This window comes from Aedes albopictus, chromosome 3 (assembly GCF_035046485.1).
Source record: "Aedes albopictus strain Foshan chromosome 3, AalbF5, whole genome shotgun sequence".
Lineage (NCBI taxonomy): Eukaryota > Metazoa > Arthropoda > Insecta > Diptera > Culicidae > Aedes > Aedes albopictus.
Window position 1 is genome coordinate 338,665,281 of NC_085138.1, and position 16,164 is coordinate 338,681,444.

Here is a 16,164-nt window from a genome sequence, read left to right on the forward strand (position 1 = left end):
ACCCAATCTCACCCCCATTTTTAATATTTAGACATAGGGTCGAAAATATTGAATTTTTATATAAAAAGTTCATTGACAGCCCACTATTTTCGTTGCATCAACCAGGTAATACCTACAGCTAACTACTTATGAGAAAATTTATGGTTAGGTGCTTGTATGAAACATTGCGAAGGGGAAATTTTTTCAGAGTAATTTTCTAGTAGTTTCATCATATAAGTTTAGCAACAATTTGAACAAAAAACGATTATTGCTAAACATCTTTTTCTGCATCATGACGTGTAAAAACATCTCCTCTTTAAAATAATATAAAGTTTTCAATATTAATTAGCCATAGTTGATGAGCTATTTCAATTTTTATGTTTCTCCGTTTTAACCCAATCTCACCCCCCAGACCCATTGTCACCCCCATCGACGGTACACCAAATACATATACAGGGGATGGCCAAAATGTTTGGGATAGGCAACTTTTTTTCTCTCACTAAAAAGTTCAACATGCTATAATTTTTCATAGAGTGCATCAAAAAATCTCAAATTTTGACTGTTTGTCAACCTATTATATGTGCATCATTGGTACAAATTTGGGCTCGATTGATTAATATTTCGCAAAGATAGAACCGTTCGGGTAAAACATCTTTTTTTAGACAACTCATTTTTGAGATGTCATATCTCGGGACCCAGTGAACCGAATTGAATGAAATTTTGAAAGTACACTAACAATGTGTAAATGCTTCACAAACCATTAAAACATAGGTACTTTTTAAACGTTGAAGAAAGTTATCATCAGAGCGTTCATGATTAACAAAATTTTTAATCATGATTAATCATTGATGATTAAAATTCCAATTTTGGTGATTATTGATTATGATTAATGATTAATTTGATTTTGAGGATGATTAAAGATTATGATTAATGATTAACATTGGTTTTATCTGTGATTATTGATTATGATTATGGATTAAAAATGGCTCATTGATTAAAAATCATGATTAATCATGATTAATCAATCACAAAAAATTGGAAATGATTAAAATATACTTTTTGTTTAACATGTTTCTGAAGTTTCAAAAGTAAAAGGTAACTCTGTCCGGGAGATTTAAAAAAATGAATCATAAAATATATTATTTAGAACAGCATTTGAACCAATTTAAATTGGATCATAAATTTTATATGATGAATCATTTTTGGTGATGAATGATTAATGATTGATTAATATTTTTTCTTATGATTATGATTACTGATTAATGATTAGATTGCAAAAATAGTGTGATTAAGATTAATGATTAATGATTAAATGAGATTTTTTTGTGATTATGATTAATGATTTTGATTAATCTTAATCATTAATCATTAATCATGATTAAATTTATGATTAATCATTAACGCTCTGGTTATCATGCATTGTCACTTTTTGGATTTTTCTCGAAAAAATGTATTTTTTACATCAATGTCAATAAATTTTAGTGTTGATATCCAAAGATTTTCCACTTCTGTTCTCAAATTATTTCTAATCAGATATATTAGAGCCTATTTAGATTGAAGGAAGAACACATTTAATAATTTTTGTGTGGTATTGTTAATTTTACTTATTTTTCTCTATATGGGTAAAAAATTCAACCCGGTATCACTTAATTCGCCGTGAGAAAATATTACATTTTATAACGTCGTATTAAGTATCAATATATTGTTGATAAACGTTAAAAAATTCATTCAATTCGGTCCACTGGTTTCCGAGATATGACAGTTCAAAAAATAGTTGTCTGAAAAATAGTGTTTTGCCCGAACGGTTCTAACTTCCTGTTGAAAATCTTGATTTGTAGAACCTGAATGGGTATGTCTGGTTAGCCGTAGACATATATAATGTTCTGGTTGTTGTGGTAGATCATGTGACCTGATCTTCAGGATGATTTGGAGAACTTTAAATATTTAACTTGTTGGAAATTAAATTGGTTGTACTGCATAGAGCCTCGCAGAACCTAACTTGATAAATAGAATATCCAAAGATACTATCCATACCTTGGTTGATCTAATAGACCATTTTGGCTGAATTTTCGGATGATTTGGAGTGCATAGAACATCACAAATCCACGTGGCTACAATATTCATGATGGACGCAGGCTTATAGAACACGGTTGGATATATGTAGATGTAAACAATGGTTGAAATACTCGGTGTTCATTAGATTCGAGAGCATTCTCTTAGAACTGAAAATCACCGAATGTTCTGGATCTCTGGGATGTTTTGGTGTAACTAAATATGTTCCATAATATTTTTTCCTAATTGTTATCATCTGGTGCTACAACTTTGCCAAAGAAACCATATAGCTATCTATTGTCCTTGATTTTATACAGCTCATCATATAAGGTGGGCTAATATGACCCATCCGTCCCGAAAGGGTTAAGATTATAGGGCAGTTTTATAGAAGAACGTTCGAAGGGTCGGAAGGGGAAACATTTTTTCCGGCTTGTTTAAAATTTCAAGATATTTAGACTTTGTGGAAAAGCATCGAGTTCAGTCAAACTTATTCAAGTAAAATGATAAAGAATGGCATCTAAATTTGTGATAACATTGATTTCAACTATGTAAGAATCGAAAACAATCAACCAAATACATGTCGAATGGTCGAGACTTTTTAATGAAGTGATGAATGCATAGGACAGAAATTCGAAAAATTCAAGTGAAATGTCTATTACTTAAGAACATCTACATTCATAAGCTCTGCGAAAAAGTTTCGGCATACATTTGGTGGAAGTAATGATTGGCCCTAGTTATTGAAGCATCAAACTTTATGTTACCTCAAGATATCACAGTTTCATAGTGGTCAAATTTTTGGATTAATGACCTATGCCGAAACCACTGTGACTGTGCGTTCGTGAGATGAGAACTGACGAGAACGCCCCCACGAGGGGTGAGGATAGAAGCTGGCGAGTACCTCCAGTGAACAAGCAGCATCAACACGAAGCGATACAGCGCCAGCTGAGGATACGCAGATAATTGGCGGAGACCTTAAACGGACGCTGAACCGCAATAGAAGTGGGGTACCCAGACAACCAGGAATCGCATAAGGATGCACGCTGTATTATTTTAAGTCACTATCGCATATCTGTACGGCTGAGGGGCAATTTTCATCGCATATGATGTTATTTTTTGAACTTATTGTGATGTATCTGATAAAATCATATAGGAGTACAAATTGACTTTTATCATGTATGACTAAATCGTAGTAGACGATATTCTGATGATTTATTGCGACGAACTTTGCTCATTCGCAAAAGTGTCCGAGCAAACTCGCAAACTGTCAATTGAATTCGCATAATTACGTACGGCGATGGTTATACGACTTCGCTTGGTACTTTTCTTATTATCTCAGCTTCTTTATTTTGTTCGGAACGGCTTTTGTCCGTGTGGTTTACACATTCGGTGCTAAAATTTGGTGCTGTTTGTCATGGAAGCGATTTGTAACACAGTGCAATTCAAATTCCCCGTCGGTGCTCCACAGCCATCATGGGAGGAGATTGCCGATTTCACAAAGCGATTGCACTCGGACTTGCTACAAATAGAGGCAGTGTACAGACTGCCGGGACGGTGCCTTTGCATTAAGTATACAACGGAATGAGCCATGGAAAATACGCTGAAACGACAGGAGGAATTAATCAAATTCAATTACTCCAACGGAAAGACCGCGGACGTACGCTTGTCCATTGCGGGAAGGAACAGCACCTACGTACGTGTTTTCGACATCGCTCCGGAGGTGCCCGATACCGATTTGACGTTGGTGTTTGGTGAGTACGGAAAAGTGGAAAGCGTCATTCGAGAAAAATTTCCTATCGGACTGGGCCTCGATCACCTGTACACAGGTATTCGAGGAGTATACGTAGAAATAGAGAAAGAGATTCCACCATCTCTACAAATCAGTGGTTGGAAAGCTCGGATTTTCTACGAGGGTCTTAAGGACAAATGTTTTTTATGCTGCTTGGAGGGACATCATAAGGATGCTTGCCCGCAGCGTAAGACCAAGAAGACCAGGAATAAGAAGAAAGAAGGAGCAGTTACTTATGCTGGAGTAGTGGAATCCGGAGCGTCAGCGTTGTCTGATGAAGTACAAGTAATCGAAGAGGAGAGCATAGATGAAGATGTGATCGAGGAAACCATGGATACCGAAGCGATAATACGTGAAATTGAAATGCGGCGGAAAGAACAGGAAGCAGAAATGGAACGACAACGGGAGGAAAGAGTAATGACTGGCATAGCAAAATTGACGAACGCGTTCCAGTCTGCGATGGACCGACATGAGGCAAATGAACGTAGGAATAAATTTGCAGCGACGGGATCGACATCTACTGAAATGCTGCGCCCGAAGAAGACGGCGAGAAAAAGTTAACCTTGTAGATTAATTAATTTTTAAAATTAAACTTTTTACAATAATGAGATTCGGCTCCGTTAAATGTCAAGCATATATGAGCCTGCCAAATAAATGAATTGAAAAAAAAAAATATTATGGCAGCTTATCTCGCATTGGTGTATAAACTGAATCGCATAAAAATAAAAATAAGCGAGAAATCACGCTTCGTCATATTCAGCTCCAGATAGCCTGCCGAACACGTACAACGCAGGGAAATGAAGTGCATTCCAACAAATACTGAGGTGAGTTAGAATGTCATGGCAATTAGCCAGTGTGTTTCATAAGTAGTGTTTGGTGTTAAGTGTGAAGTGTGGCTCGATAATCCAGAGGTTATTAGTTCGATACTAAGGCGACAAGAATTGTTTTTTTTTCGAATATTATAAAGTCGCATTAGATGCCATATTACGTCATAATAGTGCACACCGTGCATCGCATAAGATATCGCTTCAAGTCATATAGCGATATTATTTTTCCGTCAATGCACGTATAGCGCCTCCACTTTTGTACGTATAAGGCACTTTTACTGTATCTTATGCGATGTAACTTTACCGCATAAAAATACGTATAACATGAAGATAAACTTCATTATACGTGCAAATTGGTTGTCTGAGTACTAATTACAGTGTCAAAATTCCGCGTCTTCATACGAGAAAGAAGCAACAAGAAAGGCTCTGCAATAAAGCTTACAACGGTGGCGAGACATAGTAAAGATCACGTTAGGTTTTGTTAGCAACAAATTCCATGGCAACATATGTCGCACTTCTAAATTTTCGTGATTTTTTATTTGTTTTTACTGAGATTTCGGTTTGTGTGGTTCTAAATGCATTATTTTATCAGAAAGTAAACAAATCTTCAAGTAAAATAAAAAATATAAAGAAATGATCAAAATGTTGTACACGCTTGGCTGTTGATATATCGACAATTCTTTTTCATTAGGACCTAGCTTTCTCACCACTGGACGCGGATGTAAAAATCATCTGGCACACCAGGACTGGAGATGATGCGCTCATTGAGTGGGGTAGCCACTCGTCTAACGCGAGAGGCTGAGCTCTACTCGAAGCTATGGCTAGACTGATCGAGGGTCACGCGAACGTAGGCGACAAATAACCTAAATACAGTAGGAATGTTGCAGAGTTCCTTATTAATGTGAGCTTCTTGAGCCCGAGTCTAAACCCTAGCTAAGACTGTAGGGTCGACGATGGGTATTGGCTAAGTGACCATTTTGCATTGTCTTGTGACGATCTAGTCGGAATCAGAAGCCGTGTATGCGACGCCATAATGCCAAAGCGATCCCTATCCAGAAATGGACGCAAACCGGTATACTGATGGTGTCCATAAATCGCAGAACTATGCGCATCCTGCCTAAGAGCTAGGAAGAGGATGCAAAGAGCTCGTACCGATTAGGGTAGAATTAAGCGTAGTGAGACATATAGGGCGGCTAAACTGGCATTGAACAAAGAGATTAAGGCACGCAAGCGGGCGTGCTTCGAAAATCTTTACCAGCAGCCAGCACGACCCCTTGGGGTGATGCCTACAGAACAGTCATGGTCAAAACGAAGGGCACGTCAGCACCCCCAGAATAATCCCCCGAGAAGTTGCAGAAGATCATGAAAATGTTGTTCCCGTGCCACGATATAAGACCATGGGCCCCCGTCCCCTATGGCCAAACCGACCTTAGCGAGGTCGCCCCGGTGACGAATGACGAACTCATCGCAATAGCGAAGTCGCTCAAGTTGAACAAGGCTCCGGGTCCGGACGGTGTCCTGACAGTAGCCATCAAGACGACCATCGAGGCTAGCCCCGACATGTTCAGAATGGCTATGCAGATGTGCCCAGACAGAGGCAAATTTCCAGAGAGGTGAAGAAGGTAAAGTTTGGTTCTACTGCCCAAAACAGGAACGCCTGGCGACCTGTCGGCATACAGGCCTATCTGCCTTCTAGACACCGGGAAACTGTTGGAACGGATCATTCTGTCGAGGCTGATGGTCTATACCGAGAAACCCGATGACTCTGGCTTCCCGGATAATCAGTTCGGCTTTCGGAAGGATTTGGACGCTATTAGGGCTGTAACCAAAACGGCCAAGATAGCGCTCCAAAGAAAGCCGACCGGGAATCAACAGCGTCTTCTGCCGTACACCACCTGGGAGTCCGGATAGCCTATTCCGGATACTGAAGAGCTAAACCCAGAATAGGGTGCTAATCTACGAAACCGAGGAAGGCGAGAAGTGCTGCAACATCACCGCGGGACACCTCAGGATTCCAGCTTGGGTCCGGTACTATGGAACGCGGAATATGAGGGCGTATCGAGGCTCACACTTCCACCGGACATAAAGCTGGTCGGCTTTGGCGTGGTATACTACGATATGGCGTCGCTGTGTGATCGAGTGATAACCGGAAGCGGGGAGCGACTCAAGAGTACCCACAGGCTGATGTGCCTAAGGGAGGTCAGCGCATACCGCACAGTCTCAGAGGAGGTGTGTGCTAGTAGGCAGAGGATGAAGAGTGTTTTGAGCCATGTGAGAATAAGAGGCGCGAGGCGGATCACCAGAACATCTTATATGTTGAAATGGTAGAGAGAATGGGGTTCCTTAAGGAGAAACATCAGAAAATACAAATATGGCCGCCGCAATGGCCACTTGATCTTCTACTCACGTTTTCAATAGCACCAATCTTGCATTAGGTCAAGAAGACATCGGCTCGAAAAAGTTGACCATCTGCCTGCACCGTTCAGGATCTGGGCAACCTCATACTACTAAATAAAGGAATGAAACAAAGTGATAATCTGCCTCATTTACAATAAATAACGTGAGGCAATTATTTTGAATGTCGTCTGTCATCTAAAGAAGTGATTTCGTGAGATGTTATCAATCCGATTTCATTGACAGCCGGTCGATAACGGATCAAATCTTCACCATACTGCAAATCCTCCTAGAAATGCCGTGAATACTAGGTCCGAACGCAGCTTTTTATCGCCTTCAAAGCGGCATACGACAGTATAGACCCCACAGATCAAAAAAAACGATCAAATCTGACTATACATATCAATGGTTGCTCCTCCGTGATTGATCTGAGCTGGTACCAATTGCACTGAGATCCAAATGAATAAGGGCTGGGACACTCCACTTATGCTCAAAGTGCAATTTAAGCAGCTCATACATTTTGGATCAATAACGGCGCCGGCCACGTCCTTATAGTCAGTTGGGAAGGGAAAGGAATGTTAGAGTGTACTGGTTGTTGTTACTAGAGACCGAGAGCACTCTGCGTCCCCACAACCAGCACGGACTGGGGTATTTGTTAGACGGAAAGGATGGGAGATCTGTGGCTGGGTCGGTGATGCGATCCATGGAAAGGGGTTATTTTATAGTGTTCGTAAGGTGATAGATTGTGTGGTGAATAAGGTGAATAAGGTCAAGCGGCACAGCACGCTTCGGTTGCATAACTTGTAGGCGTTATATACACTGTGCTGTGAGTGGAAATTGGAAGGGAGGGAAACGACTTTGTTTTCCAATTCGTTTCTGGTTCTAGCGATGGCTATGAATATATGAATATACATGAGTTGTATATGTAGAGAAGAGAGAAAGAGAGAGAAAGTGGATAGAGAGATACAAAGTAGGATGAAAGGGACGGGCCAGGGATTGAACCCATGACCTTCTGCATACGAATCAGAAGCGGTAGCCACTAGACCACCAAGCCCGTCCATCGACCCCACAGAGCTATGGATTATTGAAAATCATGGACTAGAACGACTTTTCTGGGAAGTTGATCTGGGGCTGATTGGTAAAAGGGTGTGCTAAACTGTGGGGAGATTTTGGACGCGCACTCCAGTTCATTTCAATCTATACGGAGACTATGACAAGGTGATGGAATTTTCTGCTGTTTCCTGCTTGGTATTTCAAGTCACTTTGGAAGGTGTAATGGTAATAAGCCGGGCTCGACTACCGGGGAACGATTTTTATTATATCTGGCCAATTTGACTAGAACGTTTGGAACGGTGGCTGAGCTGTACACTCGCCTGAAACAAGAAAAGCCGACCTGGTGTTGAATACGGCTACAATAAAGTGCATACTGGTAGGTGGAACTGGGCGACAGGCCCAGCCTTGGCAATAATTTTAAAATAGACGAGGATACTTTCTAGATGCTAGAAGAGTTCGTTTACCTCGGTTCCTTGCTGACTCTAATGTGACTCGTGAAATACGATAAAGCGCATCGTTAGTGGGAATCGTATCTATTTTGCGTTCCAGAAAATACTACGGTCAGAAAAAATTCCCCCCGCACCAAATGTATCAAATTATGATAGTTTGTAGATGGTATGTTGTAATTGCATACATAGTTTTATTGACCGGGCTCGATTCAATATAGTAAAGGCTACACCAATTCTTCAAGACAAATTGGACGAAACAAAGTATCATTTCATTGTTTATAGCTGCTAGCAAATAAACTTAATCTTGAAGAAGTCGTCATTGACATTCTTGACATCATCGTCATAATTTCGAAAGCAGTTTTTTAGTTCAAAACTGAATTATTTGCATTGAAATTGTGTTTCCAAACTAAAGCTCGGGATATGTATGCAAGATGAAGCTCAATGTACAGGACAGCATATATATGTTTGGTGTGAACTCAGAAATAAAAACGGTTTTGTGCTCTACTACTTGCTTGAAACCAGGTGATCTAAATGTACAGAATGACTAGTGACAATAATGCAATGATGATCGATGAAATTGCAAAGTAATCTATTTACAAACGTCATTACAACATTTTGTCCATACCTTTTTCTTCTGTCGTTGCCACCATCCTCGGTGGGCGCATATCGATTTGCAAGCATTTGAAAGGAGAAAACTTTGTGCAAAAAATATTCCGAAAGAATCTTGAAATTCTATTGTAAAAACAGAGGGCATAACTCTTGATAAGCAAGTCAGTCTAACACGCAAACAGATCAACGCAAAAAAGAAAAGTAAGAAGGAACTGAAAAGATTGAAGCTCACGGCTTCCGTTCTCATTTCCGGTACACTTACCTCGCTCTTCCGCTTTGGAGTCGTTGTTGGTCTTTTCCTTGGCTTGTCTTATACGTGCAGGAACCAGCGGTTCCTGCATCGAGGACAGTGTTGGCACTCCTTTACTCCGATGGACCACGAAGCCTAAAACAGGAATGAGTTGTAAGTTATTGATGTCGGTGTTCTAAGAGAAAATTTGACTCTTACCTTCGTCCTGATGATCTTGGTGGTACGGCTGATGCGACGACTGCTGCGAGTGCTGTGAATACTGTGGCTGTTGATCGTGCATATCCCGGGAAGAGACATGCTTCCGTAGGGTACTCGCAGAAGGTGAACGCGTCACTGTAAAGGGTAGAGTGGGAAGGGAAGAAAAAAAACAATCGATGTTTGATTAGTATTTACAGTTAATACAACAAAATATCTAAAACTATACCCAGTTTAAAAAAAAACTAAAAGAAAAATAATAGAAAAATCATAAGAAAAATCAGATCAGCAGTTCCAAAGAACCACCAGAACTTAAAGGACTCAAGCACACAGCACAAGACATCCAGCGATACACACGCCAAAAACGAAATGATTCAGCAGCCAAGCCGTGTGGATAACTCCCCCGAAATAAGACACACAAATAAGCAATATGACAAGCATGCAATCCCGTAAGTAAAAGCCTCCAAAGCGCTTTCTCCCCCGGCCGGTTCACCACTCGCATTGTTTTTCTTCGAGAGAGAGAAGGGTTTTTCGAGTCGGTGGTAGATATGAAATGTGAAACATGCAATGGCATTTACTATTTGCCACCTGCGCGCCTCTAGTCTGTAGGTGGTCGTGGCGCTCTGCTTGTTGCCGATGGAAAACAGCTGATTACAGCAGTCAGCGATGCGACGACGGTTCGCGGAGGCAGCTTAATTTGAAAATAACCGAAAACCTACATTTTAATGGCGGCGATGATGGCATAGTTGGGCTCGAATTTGGCGAAATTGGACAAGACTTTGAATGTCGTCGCCCTGTTGGAAGCATTTTGCACCTTCTTGAAACAGACAGGAAAGTCATATGGAGCGATTCCAAGCAACAGCATCAAAATTAAGGAAATTTTTTAATTCATGATTTTCTATTGAACTGAAACTTTGCACAGTTTTTAAGTTCCATCTAAATCGTCATTTTCCGATATCAAATTTTTATTTTGAATCACGACTAACTTTTCAAAAGGGTGTATGTGAAAATGGTTCAAAAATATTCAAAAATCTGCACAGCCAAAATGGTTCGTTCGATTGCAATAAATTTTTCAGCAAAGTTAGATAACTAAATGGTATTCCTAAGAAAATATACACTGTGAAAAAACATCTTTTTTAACATTAAAAAATATCATTTTTGTCACAAAAACTCAAATATCTCAAAACCCTATCTTTTTACCAACGTAATTTTTTTAGGGAAGACGGTCCATTGTATTAGCAATCTACCATAAAAATTTGGTGATGGTAAACTAATAAACAAAAAAGTTATAACATTTCAAACATTTCACAATTTTCACATTTGGTAAATATTTTTTTCTGTGTAAATTATTTCGATCAGAAATCGCAGTTAGATGCAGATTTTATTGTTCAGCAAAGTTAGATAACTAAATGGTGATTCCTAAGAAAATGTACACTGTGAAAAAAAAATCTTTTTTTAACATTAAAAAATATCATTTTTGTCACAAAAACTCAAATATCTCAAAACCCTATCTTTTTACCAATGTAATTTTTTAGGGAAAACGGTCCATTGTATTAGCAATCTACCATAAAAATTTGGTGTGAAAATTGTGGAATGTTTGAATTGTCATAACTTTTTTGTTTATTAGTTTATCAATAAACAAAAAAGTTATGACAATTCAAACATTCCACAATTTTCACATTTAGTAATAATTTTTTTTAGTGTAAATTATTTCGGCCGGAAAGCGCAGTTTGATGCTGATTTTATTGTTAATGGCCTTGCGTGAGTAAAACAATCTGTTTTTATTATGTATTATGTATATTATATGTACAGTACTGTTCCGATTTTATACAGTAAGGTGGCCCACACTTATATGAAAAACAAAAATTTCGAAAAATGCCAAGTCTTACCTTCTAAATCAGTTGTTTTGGAGTCCCAGAAGCTACGTTCAAAATTTGAGCAAAATCGGTTGAGCCTAAGGGGGCGCTCAAAACGCTTGAAGTTTGTATGGGAAAACTTGGCCAAATGTATGCAGAAATTTTAAGTTTTCGAATTTTGCCGCCAGGTGGCGCTGTAAGCGTTCAATAATCAAACCCTTTGGTCTTATTGTAGGTGACTATATGCCAAACAACTTTGTCGAAGACCGCAAAGTGATCCAACTTCTGTGAAAAAAGTTATACCCTTGGTAAAGTGAGGATAAACTTTATTGTTGTTTTTCCAATACATGTAAAAGAATAATATCAATAATGAAATCTCACTACTTTGCCTCACTTTGCCTAGGGTATAACTTTTTTCACAGGCGTCGGATCACTTTGCGGTCTTCGACAAAGTTGTTTGGCATATAGTCACCTACAATAATACCAAAGGGTTTGATTATTGAACGCTTACAGCGCCACCTAGCGGCAAAATTAGAAAACTTAAAATTTCTACATACATTTGGCCAAGTTTTCCCATATAAACTTCAAGCGTTTTGAGCGCCCCCTTAGGCTCAACCGATTTTACTCAAATTTTGAACGTAGCTTCTGGGAGTCCAAAACAACTTATTTAGGAGGTAAGACTTAGCATTTTTCGAAATTTTTGTTTTTCATATAAGTGTGGGCCACCCTAGTATACAGACAAACAAACGTAACACTGACGAAATTTTCATTGACCACGCCTTTAACGATCATTTTGAATCTTGGTTGTGGCTTTCATAACCAGAAGAGTGCCCATCGTTTTTCTTTGCGTTTGACGTTTCACACTAGCGCCTTCTGATGACGATATTGCACAACGCAGTGTTTCGTGAAACATTTCCACCAGGTGGTGGTAGTGTGAACTGGGCGATGGATTTTCACGAAAATTGTTCTAGGCGTTTTGTCTGTTTGTCTGTGGTATGTACCTCTCATGCATTTGTTGTTGTTGAAGTTACTCGCATTTTTCCGATCATAAAGTCTGTTCTCTAAGGGCCGATTTCTTCACCTCGGCTTAACCCGTAAGCCAGGCTTACCCATATAGTTAAACCTGGCTTAACGCCTAAGCCAGGGTGAAGAAATCGACCCTAAGAGGTATTTTTTTGCAGATCAACTAGACGTATACGCGTATATATAAAACTTTTATTATGCAGCTTTCGTCTTCAAAATAAGTTTAATTCCATTTTTCTTATGATCAACAGCTTTTCAACACTATCAAGGGATTTTTTCACCAGTCACGTACAATAAAAAGTATGACAATCTCAATATTTTTGATCACAACACTGGATCGCGTGTAAGGTTCAAATAGATACTATAGTAATTATAAATAATCAAACAAAAATATCATGAAAACAACTTGTTTAATTCATGCGGTAGCCTTTACAATAAAATCAGCATCAAAATATAGTTCTCGAAATAATTTACACAGAAAAAAAATTTTTTTTTTGTTACTAAATGTAAAAATTGTGAAATGTTTGAAATGTCATAACTTTTTTGTTTATCAGTTTACCATCACCAAAATTTTATGGTAGATAGCTGATATAATGGGCCATTTTCCCTAAAAAATTGACGTTGGTAAAAAGATAGGGTTCTGAGATATTTGAGTTTTTGTGACAAAGATCATATTTTTTTATAGTAAAAAAAGAAATTTTTTACAGTGTATATTTTCTAAGGAATCATCATTTAGTTATCTAACTTTGCTGAAAAATTCATAACAATCGAACAATCCGTTTTTGCTGTACAGCTTTTAGAATATTTTTGAACTATTTTCGCATACACCCTTTTGAAAAGTTAGTCGTGAGTGAATATGAAGGTTTGATATCGAAAAATGACGATTTAGATGAAATTGAAAAACTGTGCAAAGTTTCAGATATTTTTGAAATGGTCGCTCAGGATCGACTGACATGACTCCGTGGAATTCCTCTATGACGTTTGGATAGCATGGATTGGGTTTGGATTCGTACTTGGACTAGCAAACTATTCTTGAGTTTATAATTCAACTCTTTCGGGACGACTTTTTTCTACACATATTTTGGGATCGAATTTAAGTTTTTCCTTTGGTATTCATCATAACACTGGTATACTATGTTAAATATTTTTATCGGGATGTTCTAGGTCATCCAAACTGTCCTGGAGCTATACAGGGGGTGGCTAAAATGTTAGGGATATGCAACATTTTTTTAGTATAGAATTAGCTTAAGTTAAAACACATATAAATAAAAACAAAATTAAAGCTATGTTCACTTAGAATCCGGAATCATGTCACATTTTCTAGTGGCGCTCTCAATGAACATAATCATTATTCTTTTGCAGCACTCTGATCATACACTAATCCTCTTTAAATGGTGAAAATTTCATCGATTTTCTTGCAACGAGTGAAATGTTATTTCAGATTGAAGACAAGAGGAGGAAAAAAATCTTGCACAAACACGTTGAAAATTTAGCGTGGTCAGGAACGACAGTCGCGAAAAATGTTAATATCGTCAAAACCATTATGTGTTATGTGCACAGATGTTGTTAACCATGGCATAAGGAAGTGTCCTCGGAAGAAAAAAGCTTGGGTTCATTGATAAATCTGCTTTGAATTTGAAGGTTTGGCAAGAAGTTCGAACTCTGGGCATGTTTTTTTTTTCGCAACAAGATGATGAGAACCAATTCATACAAGGATGACAGCCTCAAGAATCGCGTGCTGCTTTTCAAAAACGCACACAAGGGATATGTAGAGGTTTTACCTATTTTGATGAGCTGCCATGACAGCCGGAGACGTTCAGTGGTATCGTCACAGATGGGTAGTGTTTATCCACGAAAAAACACTCAAATTTTGCGTTTTCTCAATTCACTGAATTGCCCCTCATTTCACAATAAAAAAGCTTGGCAATTTTTCTTCGGAATCCTAGTCAGACTAGTCAAGGCACTCAGGACACTACATAGATGACCTGATTGTTGAACAAACGTGCGGAAGGGGTTGTTGCTAAAATTTACCACCGTTGTGCAGATTTTTAGAGAGGTCAACACTGAAAAAGTGAGAAAATGTGTGAAAAGTAAAAATAAATAATTTCAGATTCGTACGGTTCAATCGCGAGACGGATAATAGTGCTACGCCATCCGGACTCTTTTTCTGATGAATTTGGAAGTTTTCTATTCATTTTAATCTTTTTTTTTTGTGCTCAAGTCAGCTTTTCTGTGATTCCGCTGGTGGTTTGACCGGAAAATGGCACCCAAATAGTTTTCGTGTAAATGTGAAAGTGTATTTGTTCCGGGAGTATAAAAACGGTGAAACAGGGAAGATTATAAATGTGATGGTGAACATGCACAATCAAGGAAGTTCAGAAGCATTTTGTATGAAGCGTAGAGCTTCGCTGGAGCCAATCTCAAGTATTGCGCGTGATAAAAGAGCGGTTAGGTCTGGTCACGTGCCGAAAAATCATCAAATAACGAGTAGAAACGTTCGACGAGTTAGGATTTTCAAATCCTGTGCCTTTTAGAAGATTTCATGAGGCACTGTAGGAATTGTGGATTGTTAGCCCAAGTGTGATTCGTTGAGGGATTATTCACAGCATTTCTCTAAGAAAGACGTTCCTAATTATTTGTGAAATATAAATTTAGGAATGTTTTTGGTAATCATACAATGAGGAGTACATGGAGGAGTATCTGAAACGCATTTCTTTCATGAGCTGGTGTGTGTACATCAGTTTTTAGTGATTAAACAACAACGAAATAATAAGAAAAAAAATGAACTTCAATCAAAACTACCTGCAAGAATGCCGATTATTCAAAACCGGAGGAATGCCAGCATAAAAGCAACTCAATATATGGGTGAGACCTTTCCTATATGATTTTTATGATATACTATGTCACACTTTATTCATTCACATATATTTCAATAGTTTTAACTGGGTGGCATTAACCTTCTTAGCATCGTCGCCCCCACCGATTTTCACCGTATTTTGATTTTGCATTTTCATAAACTGAGCGGTTGGTACGAGATGTCCCCACTCATGGTCTTTATTGTTGAATTAAAAACGCTGCACAGTAGGCCTGGCCGCTTTAATGCTTGTAATGCATCTCTGATGTACTGCAATCATTAATACTGACAAGAAAAATGGTGGAAGTAGTCGATTCTATCATTTTCCAGGATTCTTTCAATGAATGGCTGTGTATGTATAGACTAGACTAGACTAGACTAGAAAAGTAAAAATAAATAATTTCAATGATATTTTTCCATGAAAGTACAATAAATAACCTTTGTTTTGAGGGCTTCACCTTTTATGTTTGTTATTCCATCCCTAAGATATACGTGATTTTGTCATTCCGGGTTCTAAATGAACATAGCTTTAAAACATTTTTTTCTCTCACGAAAAGGTTCAACAAGCTGTAACTTTTCATAAATTGCATCAATAATTCTCAAATTTTGAGTGTTTATCAACCTATCCAGCTTTCCACGCTAGCCATAATGGCGGATGCCATAAAAAATTTGACAAGATCTGTGCCCCACGCACTGAACTGAAATACTCGGAAAACAATCTCAGCAAACTTTGATATTCAGAAAATAATTATTAGCTGTCAAAAGATCAGAATTGCCCCCAAAAAGTTGTTTTAAAGTATGTTTTACGTTTTCCATTTAATAATTTCTTCATATTTT

The 16,164-nt window shown here is 38.3% G+C and overlaps 1 protein-coding gene across 1 annotated transcript in view; it reads right to left on the reverse strand.

Annotated features, from left to right (window-relative positions):
• Nucleotides 1-16,164, reverse strand: part of LOC109424724 (patronin) — a gene marked incomplete in the record, with an annotated part of 310,451 nt that overhangs the window by 123,403 nt on the left and 170,884 nt on the right. The window contains 2 exon segments of the mRNA XM_062843097.1: nt 9,412-9,534; nt 9,598-9,732. Of these exon segments, the coding sequence (XP_062699081.1) occupies nt 9,412-9,534; nt 9,598-9,732 (258 nt within the window).